General features: G+C 33.2%; 1 protein-coding gene, 1 long non-coding RNA gene and 1 other non-coding gene across 3 annotated transcripts; 2 read left to right on the top strand and 1 right to left on the bottom strand.

Moving 5' to 3' along the window:
- The first annotated feature begins 12,816 nt into the window (after nt 1–12,816).
- Nucleotides 12,817–14,613, top strand: LOC110812555 (uncharacterized). Its single transcript, XR_002539303.2, has 2 exons — nt 12,817–14,154; nt 14,266–14,613. It is a non-coding gene; the product is annotated as an uncharacterized LOC110812555 (long non-coding RNA).
- On the top strand, nt 13,552–13,648 carry LOC148266487 (small nucleolar RNA Z221/R21b). Its single transcript, XR_015818859.1, has one exon. It is a non-coding gene; the product is annotated as a small nucleolar RNA Z221/R21b (small nucleolar RNA).
- On the bottom strand, nt 14,448–16,781 carry LOC110812554 (cytochrome P450 CYP72A219-like). The gene is made up of 5 exons (XM_022039359.2): nt 16,393–16,781; nt 16,068–16,285; nt 15,749–15,993; nt 15,282–15,663; nt 14,448–15,187 (listed from the first exon to the last, which is right to left on the bottom strand). Exons 1-5 carry the CDS (start codon nt 16,658–16,660, stop codon nt 14,762–14,764), a joined length of 1,539 nt encoding a protein of 512 aa, XP_021895051.1. The 5' UTR covers nt 16,661–16,781; the 3' UTR covers nt 14,448–14,761.
- Nucleotides 16,782–16,867: the final 86 nt, after the last annotated feature.

The following is a 16,867-nucleotide window of genomic DNA, read 5'->3' as shown; positions in this document are numbered from 1 at the left end:
ATGCCTCATGTCACAAGGATTGGTTCTAAGGAATGTGTGCTCTAATACTACCTGTAACAGCCCGAACCCCAATGTCTGTAGGTACGAATGTTAGCACAATATTTTTAACTAACAAAAAATATAAATATTAAATATACAGTGAAACTACACTTCAATATATATTTCTTGTAACAGGATATTATTTATTTACAAATAATTAAGGCATCTAAATTAATTTATAAATCTAAAATAGAAACTAACAAGGTTTTCTTCACCATCTTCTATTGATATTGGACTTATTTCTCTTCTCATTTGACCTGGATGGAGGTGAATTGAGGTGAGCTTCACGAGCTCAGTAAAAAAAAAATTTATAACAGAGACTTACTTCATACATTCACGTAATATATAATATATAATAATTTTCATCATCAAAGAAAATGTCAAATATGCATCACAATCAAAATATATAACAAAATAAATTATCACACAAAAAATATTCTAATCTTCACTCTAATAATCTAATTATTATTCTCCTTTCAAATCATACTCATGGATTCACAGATTTTTCAAATCAAAACGGATTTACTCATACACATCTCACTCAACTTGGATTTATAATTTCACACTATTTTGTCTTTTTAAGCTTAATTAGGTTACCATCGTGCGATGTTGTTTATATCATCGTCGAGGAGAGGAGAAATGGATCCCCATCGCATGGATAACATACACACATAAATTTCACCATCGGCACAGCAGGTATGTTTGTTAGATGACCCACACTCACAAATACTTATTCATGTTTGGATTATATTTCAAATTCTATCCATGTGTAGGTTCACCATGCCCGCTGAACTTTAGCCACACACATTCAAACTAAATGAGTAGGTATCCAAGTTCCTCACACTTTATACTTTTTCTAAATCTCTCTCATTTTTCATTTACTTATTTCCTACTTAAGATCTTAATTTTTATACATACTTAAACACAAACACACAGACAATACACGATATCATTACGCACATCAGAACCATACATTTTTCAAACCACTTTCTGAGTTATCCTGTACCAGATCACACAGCAAGCACAGAATACTCAAATATCTCGCATAACTGTATTAGATCACATAACAAGTTTAGTGCATCGTATATCTACACTAGATCACGCAGCCAGTGCAGTGTACCCAATTTCACACATACACACACTAGTTATACATTTCACATGTATAACATATGTAAACACATTTTAATACACACACATATATTAGAGTACAAACATATACCATTACTACATGTCTCACACAAAACACATATTTATATTCACACACACAATTTCTATCGATTCATGCACACATTCATACTTAAACACGTACACAATCTCACACAACATACCATATACATATTTATTCACGCATTTTCTCTTATCAGTTTTGTTCTTATCAATTATATTTTTATTAATTCATATCTCATTCATTGTATATTTTTATATATATACAGACACATGCGTAACAACGTTGATATATATACACTATATAAATACATATAAATACAAATTAGATATACTAATTATATTCATATTATCTCACATATACATTTAAACATTTACACACAATGCACTATACATATACACATTTATATAAACATATAATTTATGTCTTCGTATGGAATACACAACAATTCTTACCTATGGTATGATTAGGAAAGCTTTGGGAATTCTTTCTATCTCGATCTACGGTTCTCTCGAAAATTCGAGTACTGTTTGGATAATTTTTCTTATTTATAATAGAAAACATATATATTAAATTATAAATAATTTTAAAAATTATATTACGCTAAATTAGGAATGGATTTTATCTTCAGACACACGGTCCCGATCGCTAATCCATCACGCACCATCACACGCATGTCACCAAAAATGCTAGGCGTTGATGATCGAATCAGCACACGTTGCCACATGTGGCGCACCAACATCATATTTAGCCGCCACCCTTTCATTTTTCTTTTTTAATTTAATTAATTTTTTTATTTTATTTTCTTCATTTTTTTTCTTTTTCTTTTTTTTTCCTTTTCTTTTCTTTCTCTTTTTTTTCTCTTTTTTTTTTCTTCTTTTTTTTTCCTTCCTTCTTCTTCTTCCTCCTTTCCAACTTCTTTTTTTTTCTTTCTTCTTCCTTTTTCCTTTCTTTTTTTTTTCTTCTTCTTCCTTTCTTCTTCTTTCTTCTTCTTCTTCTTTCTTTTTCTTTTATCTCTCTCTTTTTCTCTCTCTACCCGACCACGTCTATTCTCTCTCTTTTTCTCTCTTTCCTCTTTTCTCACTCTAACCAACGGCGAATACTCTCATCCTTTTTCTTCTTTTGGTTGTGGTGTTGCGCAACACTACATTACCCATCTCTCTTGGCCGTCGACACTACTTAACCCTTTCTCTCTCTCTCCTTGCTCTTTCATCTCTTTCTTCTTTTTTTCTTTCTTTTTTTTCTTTGCTCTTTCATTACATATATATATTTTTACTGCTTGGTTTGTTCTCCTTCTCTCTACATTCTTCTTCTTTTTTTTAATTATATATATACATACATATATATATGTATATATATATTTATAATTAATTATGTATATTTTTTTTCCTACCCAGTTGGTGCCCAGCTGGATATTACAGTTGATGAAAGAAAATCATTTTTTTTTAAAAAATATTTCACTTTAAATATGATATACAATAAAGACTATTTTTTCATAAGATGATACATTTATTCCCTATAAAAGCATAACTAAAACTATGTAAGTTTTTAAGTTCATTCTTTAGTTCTCTTTACTATAATATAATATTCACCATACCAATAAATTTTCTTAGTATCTTCGACTTATTTCACTGAAAGCTTTAAATTATATAAATAATATTGTCACAAACATATTCACATATTGAAAAAACACTTATAAAATAAGATAAATTAACTTGAAGAACTGTTTTAATTAATATCTCTACCAGTATTTAGAAATATAAATGATCTTGCTAACAGTATAAGTTCTTACCAATTCTATCATCAAAAGCATTAAAATCTCAAGATACTTCTTACAATGTCTTATTATATTGATAAGTTAATATAAAGTATCAGAATATTTTGTTAGTAAAACTTTTAGGGTCAACCAACTATATCTCATCATTCTATCTAAAATGATACTAATTACTTAGAAAGAGAAGATGAATTATTGACGAAACTTGTTTGTAGATTTCACCCGGTTGAGTTAGTTCTTGTTTATCATTTTTTGAATCTATATTGAAAAATATTTGTGACAATGAATTTGAATAAAAATTATACTAATTTTATCTTAAAACTATTTATACTAAAAATTATTTTTATAATATTTTTAACACTTTATAGTACAAGTACTAATATGACAAAACAAACACTTCATAGTAGTGTATAGATTTTTTGCATATTTTTTTTTGTTGATATAAAGTAGGAATTTGGTCAAAAAACTATAAAGCACAAGTAGCATATGAACTTGATTTTTGAAAATTTAAGTAATTTCTTTTATTTTTTGTCATTATTATACACTTTTGATATTTTCTTATTTCTCACTAATTCTATACTATAATTAATTAAAAATAATACCATATCTTGTATTAAAATTATTTTTTACTACTGCTTTAATTTATTTTTCATGAACGAGACAAAACCAAGGGTATCACTAATCAGACCAAACTGTGAGGGTAAAGCGGACAATTCGCACCTCACCATCCTGTAAATATGAACTTCAACTATCAGGATTTTAAAACTTGCCTTTGAGAGAACAGAGCGGCAGCACGATGTGGTTCTTGTTCTGTTGCGGGCGTACACATATTAGTTACATTCTTTTATGTAAAACTATATGAGCTCCATACTGGGGTTGAAGAGTAACAGAAGGATATGGAGCATAAGAATACGATGGAGAAAGTTCAAACCAGAAGCGTTGCATGATGACTGTTGATTTTAGCAGCTTATCTGCTGTTTGTGAAGCAAATTGTATTTTAGAATTTAGAGAAAGAAAATTTAGTGAGAGAAAGTAAATTTAGAGAAAGTAAAAGCATGCAACTGCCTCTGTTTTCGTATGTTGCAGAAGTAAGAAGATAATTGAAGGAAAATTCAATTGATGTTCATTGATGATTGAATGCTTTAAATAAGCAAGGTTACAACTGAAAATTCTTATCATATTAGATAATTTAGGTAGGCTGCATATATGCATGCAAATACAACTCTTACGTGATAAGATTATCATGTTTATTTTGAATTCAAAATTTCAAAAAATAAAAGCTAATTCTTATCTAAATCAACACTCCTCCTTAAGAATTTGCTTCAACTCCCAGCCGTGATCTCAGGTCTTCAAACTTGCCTTTTCCAACAGCCTTGGTTAAGACATTAGCTAACTGGTTTTTTGAGGAGCAGTGCACAAGCTTTATTTCATGATTTTTCTCAGCATCCCGGATTGTATGGTACTTCATGTTAATGTGTTTAGTTCTGCCATGCATGACTGGATTTTTGGCCATTGTGATGGCAGATTTGTTGTCGACGAAAATCTCAGTGGCAAATTATTTTTCAACTTCAAATCCTTCAAAATTTTCCTTATCCATATTGCTTGATTAGCTGCGGCAGCTGCAGCTATGTATTCAACTTCCGCAGTAGATTGAGCAACCACTTCTTGCTTCTTCGATGCCCATGAGAATGTGCCTGATCCAAGTGAGAAAACATACCCAGAGGTGCTTCTTGCATCTTCAACACTCCCAGCCAATCACTGTTCATGTACCCTTGTAGAGTACCACATTCTGTTGATTTATACCAGATGCCAAAATTTGCAGTTCCTTTGATGTACCTCAAAATGTGCTTTACAGCAGCTAGATGAGATTTTCTGGGAGAAGGCATGAATCTTGACAATAGACTTACAGAGTACATCAAGTCTGGTCTGGTTGTCGTGAGGTACAACAGACTTCCGATAATGCTTCTGTAAACATTTTCATCTACCACTTCCTCATCTTCTGCTTTTGATAACTTTGAGTTTTGAATCATTGGAACGGATACAGCTTTACATATGTCCAAGCAAAATTTCTGCAAAATTTCTTTTGCATACTTGGCTTGCGAGAGAAAAATTCCCCTAGAGCAGACATCTCAAATTGCTTTTCCAGTTGAGATTTGAACTTCTCTATGTTCAATTTATTGTTTTCAGTAACCAAAATATCATCAACGTAAATTGCTCCTTCTGGTTAGATCGAGTTTCCTTTCTCGGACATGTAATTTTGACTGAAGAAGTTTCTGTAGATCTGTCTAAAGTTGAAACAGTAGTTAATTGGAATCCACCCACCAATGAGGCCGAGGTACATAGTTTTTTTGGCTTAGCAGGATATTACCAATGATTCATCGACGAATTTGCTAAGATTGTTGCTCCATTGACCCGACTCACCTGGAAGGGCGTACCATTTATTTGGAACTATGAATATAAGGAGAGCTTCATGGAATTGAAGCGTCATCTTACCTCTACTCATGTGTTGATCCTCTCTGATAATGCGGGAAGGTTTCAGGTCTACTGCGATACATCTCATATTGGTTTGGGGTATATCTTGATGCAGCATGGTAGAGTAGTTGCTTATGGGTCCTGACAACTGAAGCCTTATGAGCGGAACTACCCTACCCATGACTTGGAGTTGGCAACCATTATCTTTGTTATGAAAATATGCGTCACTACTTGTTTTGGTAGACTTTTGAAATTTACACCAATAACAAGAGTTTAAAATATATCTTCTCGTAGAAAGAGCTAAATATGATATAGAGACCCTAGATGGATCTCCTGAAAGACTAGGACTACGATATCATTTATCACCCCGATAGAGAAAATATAATCGTTGATGCACTAAGCTGAAAGGAGTTCGCAATGTTAGCTCAAACCATGACCTCTAGTTAGAAATTGATGGACGTTATGCAGTCTCTCTGCCTTAACTACTACAAAAAAGACACATATCTTGCTCATATACGAGCCCTACCAGATCTCTTTATGAAAATCTGGGAAGCTCAGTCCACGGACCTAAAACTCACCAAGAATCTAGGTAAGTTCACTTCTAACGAATCTTTTGATTTCAGGATTTCAGATGACATATTGTTCAAATTTCGGAACAGAATTTGGGTTCCCATCATTATTATGGTAGATGTTCTCAAGACCGCCCATATTTTCAAGCTATCCATCCATTCTGAGAGTACTAAGATGTACCGAGACTTGAAGTGTCAGTATTGGTGGCCAGGAATGAAGAAGGATATAGTCAATTACGTCTCTTGATGCCTTACTTGTCATATGGTTAAAACAGAACATTAGAGACCTGGTGGTTTGTTACAAGGTATTCTGATTCTTAAATAGAAATGGAAGCATGTAACTATAGATTTTGTCATAGGATTGCCCATAACCTATTCTGGTCGAAAGGCTATCAGGATCACTGTTGACAGACTGACCAAGACCGTGCACTTTCTGCCTTTCAGAACCACTTATTCCACCAGCAAATTAGTCCGTCTATATGTTGATAAGATTGTTCGACTTTATAGTATTCCCTCATCCATTGTGTCTGACTGTAATCCTCGATTCACCTCCCACTTTCGAGATAACTTTTAGGAATATTTGGAGTTTTTATTGTATTTTAGTACCGCTTATCATCCCCAAATGGATGATCAGTCGGAACAAACGATCCAGACATTAGAAGACATGTTATGAGCTTGCATCCTTAACTTTGGCGATAACTAGTATGAGTACCTTTTTCTATGTGAATTTGCTTATAACAACAGTTATCATTTTAGTCGGTATGACTCCGTATGAAGCATTGTATGGAAGGCCTTACCGTTCTCCCACTTGTTGGAGTGAAGTCAGGAATCAGCACCATTTGATACCAAACTTCATTCAGGAAACCATTGAAAAGGTTGCAATTATCTGCAAGAACTTGGCTATTGCCCAAAGCTATCAGAAGAGCTATGCTGATAATCGTAGGAGACCCTTGGAATTTACCGTCGGAGACAAACTTTTCCTCAAGGTTTTCCCCTACAAAGGAAATATGCGGTTTGGGAAAAGAGGAAAGTTAAGCCCTTGATACGTGGGATCTTTTCAGATCATCGAGCGCATTGGACCCATGGGATACCACTTCGCTCTATCCCGAGAGTTTACAGGTCTACATGACCTTTTTTACATCTGGATGCTAAAGAGGTACCACCCATATTATTTATCGTGACGAGGTGTAGGTACAAGCCAACATGACTTATGAGGAAGTTCCTGTAGAGATTCTTAGGTCGAACGACAAGGTCTTTCACAACAAGACGATTCCCATGGTGAAGGTGAGATGACAACATCATACCTCACAAGAAGCAAGGTGTGGGTTGAAAAGTGAGATTAGGGAGAAATATTCAGTTCTGTTCGAGATAAATTTAGGGACCAAAATTTTCTATGGTGGGGAGGATATAACACCCTGCCCATCCTTGTGTTTAATTATTTTTTTAAAACAAAACTCTATTTATCCGGGCCTTTAAGCCGTATTGAGCTCATTTAATTTATTCCGCATGTTATTTATCGTAAATTATGAATTTTATTAATTTTAAATTATTTTGATTTTATTTAATTTTTAATTATTTTTGTTTATTTTTAATTTACTTTCATTTATGTTATTTATTTAGAAAAAAAAATCAGAAATTCGGAAAAACAGCGAAACGAAAAAAAATCACATGGGGAAAGATAGCAGCCCATGCGGGATGCCTGCGCACAGTATGTACATCCCATCCGCGTGTGCGACGTAGGGTCAGACCCTGTGGCAGGTCGTCAGCATGTCACCTCACACGACAGGCGTTGCAAACTGTGCGCGTCGTCCGTGTGGTAAGCCCACGCAGATAGGCCCCTATGCGCCTGGGGCTTGCGCACAGGTTAGCCGCTGCGCGCGCTGTACTCAATGCGCGGTAGGTGGCCTGTGTGCCTACAAGCTAACTTGTAGCGCACAAGGCGGACCATTGCCACCTCAAAGAGTGCGTCGTCGTTGCCTCGAGTAGAACGCCGCCACCGCCGACAGAGGAGGCCTTTCTCCCTCATTTTTCGTGCCGAGCATTTTTTTCTTCTCTCTCTTCACCGAAGTTTGCCACTTGATGCAAATCCAGTGGTTTTAAATTTTTATAAATAGGTCTTCCTTTCTCACTCTTCCCCACACTTTCATTCTTTCACTTTTTAAGACTTAGGGAGAAAGAACGAGAGAGATAATGATTTAGAGAGAGAAGGAGAGAAAGAAAAGAAGAATGGTGAAAGAGGAAATATCAAGATTTTGGTAAGGAATTTAGTATTTCTTTCAACGTCTTAAGGAGTATTTTTAGAAAAATTATTAAATTATGACAATTATGACTTTGCATGTTTTGCATGTTTGTGTGTTTGTAAGTCTTATAAGTTGAACTGTTCTTATTTTTAAGCATACTATGTGATTTATAGACACTTGATGTTTTGGATGTAATAAAAGTTAATGTGAACTCGGTATTGCTATCTGAAAAGATAAAAGAAACAAAAAAAAAAGTGGAATGAAGCATGAATGGTCTAAAGTATGTACATATATTGATATGCATAATACATCAAGTGTCTCGTTAGTCTTTTTATCTCTGAGGGATATCTGTTCCACTAACCCCATCCAGGGTATTTATTTTTTTCTCTTTCATCTGGTCTGAAAAAACATAAGAGGACCGCTCCTTGCGGATAACGGTGTACCCTCTGACGAGAGTGATGACGCAAATATCTATTAGAAGTCATCTTTGGTTAAGTACTGTCATGACTGTAGAAATTTGATATGACCACTATGGTTGATACGGTCGTGGTCGTAGATCGTACAATGGTTTGACCAGTTGAAATTGTGCTTGAGCAAATTGTCGTTATCTATATCTGATATGGTCATCCCACATGGGGAATTGGAAATCTGTATCTACCTTTAGAGATAGAAGTTGTAATGACTTCGCGAAGCATGACACAAAAATCTGAGCATTTCTTGATTTATTTGATTTTCATTATTATTTAGCATGATGTATGTTTGTTTCGATATATTAACGTATTATTTTTTTATTGAATAAATTATTTTCATAATGTAAGATAAGCTTACAAAGTAGCCAAATGTTAAGTATTTATGTTAGAATAATTCGCATTTAAAACTTTATGATGCTATTTAAATACTATTTTTCTTACTGAACATATGGAACTGACTCTTTCCATGTTCTCCTCCTTAGATGAGGAAGAAAATGAGGAACAGCAGGCTGATCTACCCCTAGAAGTCTATGAGGATCCCGTGGATCCAAAAAATTTGAGTGCATGACTGTTCTCACACTCTGATGAGTCTAATAGCCTAGTGAAAGAAGTGACATTCTTTTGTGTTTTGATTTTGTAATTGTAGCCACTTCTAGCCTCAGTATAAGTACATAATTTGAACTCATATATATTTGTAAGGGATTTGTATTAATTGGTTCCGCTATATAATCTTTTATCATACACTCGTTCTTTTATTTTTGTATCTAACACCCATTTGTCTTGAATAACAATTTGGATGTCATAGGTATTGTTAGTCTAGCTTTCTTCCCATGTTGTTTAATTTCTTTGAAATTCAATGTCATATAGAAATCAAGCAAGTCGTCAAAGGTCTCTCCTCTATTCATTTCCTTTTTTTTCTTCTCAATTATGTCTTTAAGCATTGCTGACATCTCTTTCTCTTTGTTTCAATCTTCTATTGGACTTGGTCGGTAAGTATCTATACACATGAAATACAGTTTTTCCTTCAATGTTAGTTAAGGAACGAGTAGCTCTCTTGTATCATCGTTGACATTTGTGTTATGATTAAGTTATAGGTATACTAACTAATTTATAGAATATATATATTATCCAAATAAAGTTACGAAACGGGTGTCTCAAGATAAAATGAAGAAGAAAAAACTAAGAAAAGCTTTAGATACATATGGTATAGTCACCTTGATTCTGGGATGTAAAGTGATTTCATGGCTAAAAGTGAGAGATCAACTTGTTTTTGTTGGAGAACAAAAATCTTTTCGCCTTGTTGATAACCATTACCAAATGTTGCTCGAGCAAGCATTTCGTTGAATAAGTCATGACAATAAGCCCATATATCAACCTCCATTGATCCTTTTTCCGATATCAATAGCTCTCATTCTTTAATCATCTCCTTACAACTTTCCTTGAAAGCAAGTAACATAAGCTATAATATAACCAAATAAAAGATAATTATATAATGATAAAAAGAAATAACATTAAAAAGAAATTATTATCTATATATACCTTTAATTTATCAAGACATAAGCTGGGTCCAAAAGATTTCTATGTTTAGCCAATATTTGACCTTCGTGTCGAACAAGTCCACTCACCAGTGCTTCACCTCCCCATATTAGTTTTGGCTCAGGGAAGTCATAGACTCTGTTGAGAATTGCTTTAATAATGTCTGGATCCATGAGATTTGTTACCAGATATGGACCTAGCCATGTAAATTAATTATTACCTGTATGTATGTTAATTTACCAATTACCCTTTACTAATTTATGTATAACTATATACATATGTGGTAAACTAATCACAAAAAAAAAATGTATATAAATGTATTTACCATAGTTTCTCATAACGTGGTGTAAGATAGGCGGGACAATATCATGAGAAAAATGCATGGGTTTGAATTATGCTGTTTTGTTCATTAAATTGTTGTGTTTGATGTCTCCGATGAGCAGCTTGTATGGTGTCCCGTTAAGTCCTTGTTATCCCAAGTACCTTTCGAGTTTCTTGAGTTTCGACCAAACCTAGTTTATGGATTTCCATGTTCATATCACCAAATAAACCAAAATCACCATGGCTGCAATTGAAGCTTTTTTTTTTCCATTTTATTCAACTTTGTTCTGTTTCCTTTTTGTTTTCTGTGCGGGAAGAGTTTATGTGAGAGGAAGAAGAAAATGAAGAAGTCTTATAAGGTATTATTTTACAAATTAATTGAGCAAAACAACAATTTAATTTATTTATTGGAGGTGTAATAATTTTACTTGGAGGTTGTCTAGTCTATTGCTTATGCAAGCTGTATTTATATTAATTTTTTTATATAAAGAAACGTGTTTATTTAAATTAATAATTGTCAGATTGTGTTTTTTTTAATGTAATTTTTAAAAATATTTTCTTTATAGTTTATATATATATATATATATATTATTTTCATTAATAAAAATGTGTAGATTTTTTATTGAAAAAATTTCGATCAAATCACTATTGGATCTTGTTTTATACTATAAGAAAAAACTTAGTTTTTTAAATATACCACTCAATTTATTCTAAGTTGACTTGTAGTTTTATTTATTTATTTTTAAATATTATGATATCCTCCATATCTCGTAGTAATAATAATAATAATAATAATAATAATAATGTAATTAGTCCATCCAATAAAATACACGAGGAAAATAATCTACTAGATAAGAAGATTTTGCTGGTATATATATATCTATTATGTTATAAAAAATATTTATAATAATGTTCAACGTTGACTTTTGTTTTTCGTTGGTTTATGGAGGTCAATCTTTAACATCTCATCAAAATTAAAAAGCATATATTAACTGACTCTCTAATAAAAGATTAATTTATTTTATTATGTTTTAGTCCTTTCGTTAATTTCTCGTCTAAATCTTCTAAGCAATAAGTTTCGTCCTTTCAAAATTCTTATCCAAGTATTACTTAAATCATATCCTATTGTTGCTAAAAGAAAATTATTTATTTAAAAATAATTTACTTTAAATAAGTTATACAATAATTTTTTTTTTTTTTAGAATATGATACATTTATTCTCTATTAAGAGCATAACTAAAGTTATTGTAAGGAGTTTTTAAGCTTATCATTTAGTCATCTTTACTCTAATATCATATCCACCATACCAACAAGTATTATTTGTGTCTCTAGTTTATTTCGCTAGAAATTTTAAATTATGTAAGTAACATTACATTAGACAGATTTACATATTGAGAAAATACTTACAAAATGAGACGAATTAGTTTGAAGAACTGTTTTGATCAATATTTTTCTATTAGTATTTAGAAATGTAAATGATCTTGCTAACAACATAAGTTGTTACCAATTCTGTAATCAAAAGCGTTAAAAAATTTTGTTTTTTTAATCCTCTAATAATAACTAGAATCTCAATATATATTTTTTTACGTTTTTGAAGGTGTCTATTAGAGGTAATAATCAAATTTTCATATTAATAAATTAATTTAAAATATTTAATAAAACTTTCAGCACGGACCAACTGTACCTCATCAGCTCTATCTAAAAGGATAGTAATCACTCACACACAAAAAAAAAAAGATGGACTTTGTTTATCACTTTTTGAATTTATATAGGAAAACACTTGTGACAATAAATTTGACAAACAGTTATACAAATTTTACCTTTAAACTATTTATACTAAAAATTATTTTTATAATATTTCTAACACTTCATAGTACAAGTACATTAAATAATTATAATACCTTAATGTCTGTAGGAATTCGGTCAAAAACAGCAGAGCACATGTAACATATGAACTCAATTTTTGAAAATTCACATGGAATTGCTGATAATTTGATTATATTAAATAAAATAATTAAATCAAATGAAATAATTTTAATTATTTAATTTAAGCAATTTCTTTTATTTTTTGTCATTATTTTACATTTTTAATATTTTCTTATTTCTTGCTAATTCTGTACTCTAATTAATTAAAAATAATACGATATCTTATATTAAAATTATTTTTTACTACTGCTTTAATTTATTTTTCACAAAGGAGACAAAACCAAGGGTATTCCTAATCAGACCCAACCGTGAGGGTAAAGCGGACAATTCGCACCTCACCACCTTATAAATGTGAACTTCAACTACTAGGGTTTTTCAACTCGCCTTTGAGAGAACAGAGCGGCAACACGATGTGGTTCTTGTTCCGTTGCAGGCGCACAGAGAAATCCCTAAATCCTTTCTCTTCAATCTCTGCAAGCAGATATCTTTTCTTCTCTTGCAATTGAAAAGGAAGGTCACATGCGCGCTTATGTCCATATCTTTCCTTTTCGATTCTTTTTGTGTTATCTTTTTCGTGTGTGGGGGCAAGAACTTCAAAGAAATCCTTTTGGTTCTTATTTGGTATGTTTTGGCCGATCCAAATGAGTTCTTACTTTGAAAATTTATGTGAGATCTCAATTTCACCCGGCCTATAGTTGATTCATATCGGGCAGCCTCAAGGTTTTACATGTTTTCTTTCATGTTCTAATTCAGGGAACTGCCCTAAATATTCCTTCTACTTTTCTATATCTCTCGCATGTACATTCATGGTCTTGCTGGTGAGTATAATAAAACAATTTGAAGATGGAGGAGCTAAAACTGGAATTAAAGAAGGAATGGAGAATTGTAGAGAAAGGAGAAAGAGAAATCAGTTCGTGTCTGTAGAATCTATTTTATTTGAAGTAATGTCTATGTTATTTCCAAAACATGATAATGGTAAAATTTTGGGTTTAGTTTTCTGTTCTGTGTCTGGGTTAAGGAATTCGATTTGTGTTTGTATGGGCAGTGAGGAGGAAAGTGAGAAAGTCATGCACCACTCTTATGATCTTCGGGTCTGTGCTGATAAATTTCTCTACACCCTTATCTGATCTGAGCTCTAATTGTATATAGTTTTCTTAATTTACTTTTTTAAATTTCAGTTTGAATTTGAGAATAGAGAAGGAACCAAATGATGTGATCTTCTTGGGAAGATCGTACCATGATGCGGACCGCACAGCAATGCGTCTGGGGAAACTCTTTGGTTGCTGATGGTTCTTTCTCTTTCTGCTTTTTTCTTTTCGTCCACTTTGGTTTTTTGGTAAAGTTTACTAATATTGGATCTTTTGTTTGTAGAGAACGAAATATTTATATATGCTTTATTTTCTGCTCAATCCCCCAGCAATCTGTGCTTATATATTTTGCTAAAGGGTGGTTTTGTCTGTGACTTTTGTTGGACAATTTTTCTGGTCGGTCTGTGGCTGGCTGGGGATTTATTATTACAAGTTTGGAATAAATTCTGCTACAAGTTTTTGCTGCTTCATACCTTTACCTTGCCTAATAAGCCTTTCAACAGTTTGTTTGGCTGATTTTAGCTCCTGGATTAGGCTGGGACATTTCTTTTCAAGTGAGACTGTTTTTTGATTTAAACTCTGCTGCAGTATTTTTCAGTATTATGAGCTGTGGTCTTATTAAGTTGTATAGGTAAGTGTTCATTTGGAATTGTTGTCTTTCATAGGAAGAGTCATACTGGTGTTCGTTGGCCCTGATGGGAGCAGAAATGGTCCCACCTTTTGAAGATTCAAGATACGAACATTCAAGTTATTGTGAAATCAACTTCTGAGAGCTCAATAGATCTTCATGAAGTTACTTGGGATTGAAATGCCCAGGTTAGACATTCAAATTAAAGTGCTAAAGCAATGAAAGGCAATATCTAGTTCTATTAAGATAGTCGAAATTGAAGCATTACTGTCTCCTGCAAAGTAGAGGTTTTACATATTTAATTGTGGAAGGGATTTGTAAATCAATTATACGTATATATTGCTAAGTTGGGATTATTAAGCTTTATTGAAATCACAAAAGAAAAGGAATACGATAATCAAATACTACACAACATTATTGATGGTCTGTGAAAATCAAAACTCTTAATAAAAGCAATATATGAAAGTATATAGCATGCATGGTATTCTGAAAAGTCAGAAGGCAGCAATACGGTGCGGCCCTTCATGTACCGATTAGAGCCTTCGTAAAATCAATGGAGCACCATGTTGTGGGTGCAATGTTGCAACCAGAATAGGAGAATGAGCGTAGGACGGAGATAGCTCAAAAGTGAAACGTTGCAGGATCATTGCCAACGCCATTTTTGCTTCTGTAAGAGCAAAGTTTTGCCCAATACATATTCTCGGACCCCGTGCGAAAGGGATGAATGAAACTTGGTTCTTTGTCGCCTTGGAAACTCCTTCTGCAAATCTCTCTGGTTTGAACTCTGTTGCATCATCGCCCCATAACTCACGATCGTGGTGTACAAGCATAACTGGCATGTTGATTTCCACTCCAGCTGGTAATACCAAGTTTCCTAGTCTCGTTTCTTTCTTAATTGATCGAACAAGCTGGGTTGCCGGAGGATATAATCTTAAAACCTCGTCTATTATCATTGATACCTATATAGGAAATTCAGTCGGTTATATACAAGTGATGCATACAGCATTCATGAATGAATTTTGTAACGTTAACTAGGTGAGATAAATTACTTACAATTTTAAGACGATTCAATCCATTAAAGTCAGGTCTATTGTTACCAAAAACTTCAAGAACTTCGTCTCTAGCACGAGTTTGCCAAATTGGGTGCTTGGCTAAAAGAACCATTGTCCAAACAAGCAACACAGATGTGGTTTCTTGACCAGCAAAGTAAAATATCTTACACTCATCCATCACATCTGTAAGGCTCATTCCAGTACCACCACCATTTTCTTGAATCTCTCTAGAATTTGCTTCCATTAACATACCTAGTAAATCATTATTATCAACCTCTCCTGCTTTCATGGCCTTCTCTCTTTTATTGATGATCCCTTTTAGTAAATATCTTATCTCCGTGTCACACGCCTTTAGCTTCTTATTAAATTTAGTTGGTAGAAACCTATATAAATATGTATGTAAGAAATGTTGTATATATATATACACATAGACGAGCTTGAAAGATTGTTTGCACATTTAACAATTACCTCCATCCTGGAATATAAACATTTTGTACAAGTTGTTGTATGAGAATGGCAAGTTCATCCATCAGTTGGAAGATTCTTTTCCCTTCCTCATGGCTGCTTCCAAACGCCGTTCGAGAAATTATATCTCTTGTCAGATCATTAAGATGAGGCCACACATCCAACTCAATCCATTCCTTATCAGAGACTAACTCCTCCCATTTGTTCATCATATCTCTATTGCTTTCATAGAATGCAGGTAACATATTCTGTTCAAGAAATATATCCATGTAAATACCAGAACATAAAATAACATATCATGTCTGTGTGTTGGAAATTTTACCTTTAACTTTTCTTGATGGAATGCTGGATTAATAATTCTTCTATGTTTAGCCCATTTCTCACCTTCATGACTTACTAGTCCAGTCACAAGAAGTTTTAATAGAGGACTCAATTCTTGTCTATGAAACTCATTAGTTTTAGCAAAGACATGTTTGATCTGTTCTGGGTTCATTATGGTTACCCTTGGTGTTGGTCCATGCCATGTGAATGAATTTTTCCCTGCAACAATTTTTAGAATTCTCAAAATCAAAACTAATTTCTAAAGTACCAACTAAACTGATTATATGTAAATGACCATCCATCATCATACTATGTAATGAGTTTACCATATTTCTTGAGGCTCTGGTAGAGGAAGGGAGTGACATAAGGTGCAATGTCATGGTGGAGGCTAATGGGTTTGGAGCTTGCCTCCACAAGCATCATGGAACTTTCTCTAGCGTCTCCATGAAGAAGACGATATTGATTGCCGTCAAGACCCTGTTGTCTCAGCCACTTCTCCAGCTTCTTTGGGTTTAACCAAACCCAGTTCAGAACCCGCCATACACATATCACAAAAGCAATTAAGATAGCAGTTGTTGCAATTGTTGTCAGCATTTTCTGTTCAATTATTATATGTCTGAGTTCGTTTTCTTTGTGAGCTATATATATATATGTATATATATGCACACACACTACGAGATACGAATAAGAGACATGAGGGAGGTATTTATAATTTTATATGTCTACATGCAAGGTGGAAAATGTGCATGCAAATAGAAATTTCTTTCTTGTAAATCAAGTTTTTTTTTTTTCCTTGCATGG

The sequence above is a fragment of the Carica papaya genome, chromosome 4, assembly GCF_054855325.1.
Source record: "Carica papaya isolate Zhongbai chromosome 4, ASM5485532v1, whole genome shotgun sequence".
Taxonomy (NCBI): domain Eukaryota; kingdom Viridiplantae; phylum Streptophyta; class Magnoliopsida; order Brassicales; family Caricaceae; genus Carica; species Carica papaya.
The sequence above is the reverse complement of the archived record's forward strand: the minus strand, read 5'-3'. Positions and strand labels throughout refer to the sequence as shown.

Coding starts and splice junctions, on each gene's coding strand:
- LOC110812554 (XM_022039359.2), bottom strand. CDS start 16,660: ATGCTGACAACAATTGCAACAACTGCTATCTTAATTGCTTTTGTGATA. Junction 15,994..16,067: donor TCCATCAAGAAAAGTTAAAG/GTAAAATTTCCA, acceptor TTTCTTGAACAG/AATATGTTACCTGCATTCTA. Junction 15,188..15,281: donor GATTGAATCGTCTTAAAATT/GTAAGTAATTTA, acceptor TTTCCTATATAG/GTATCAATGATAATAGACGA.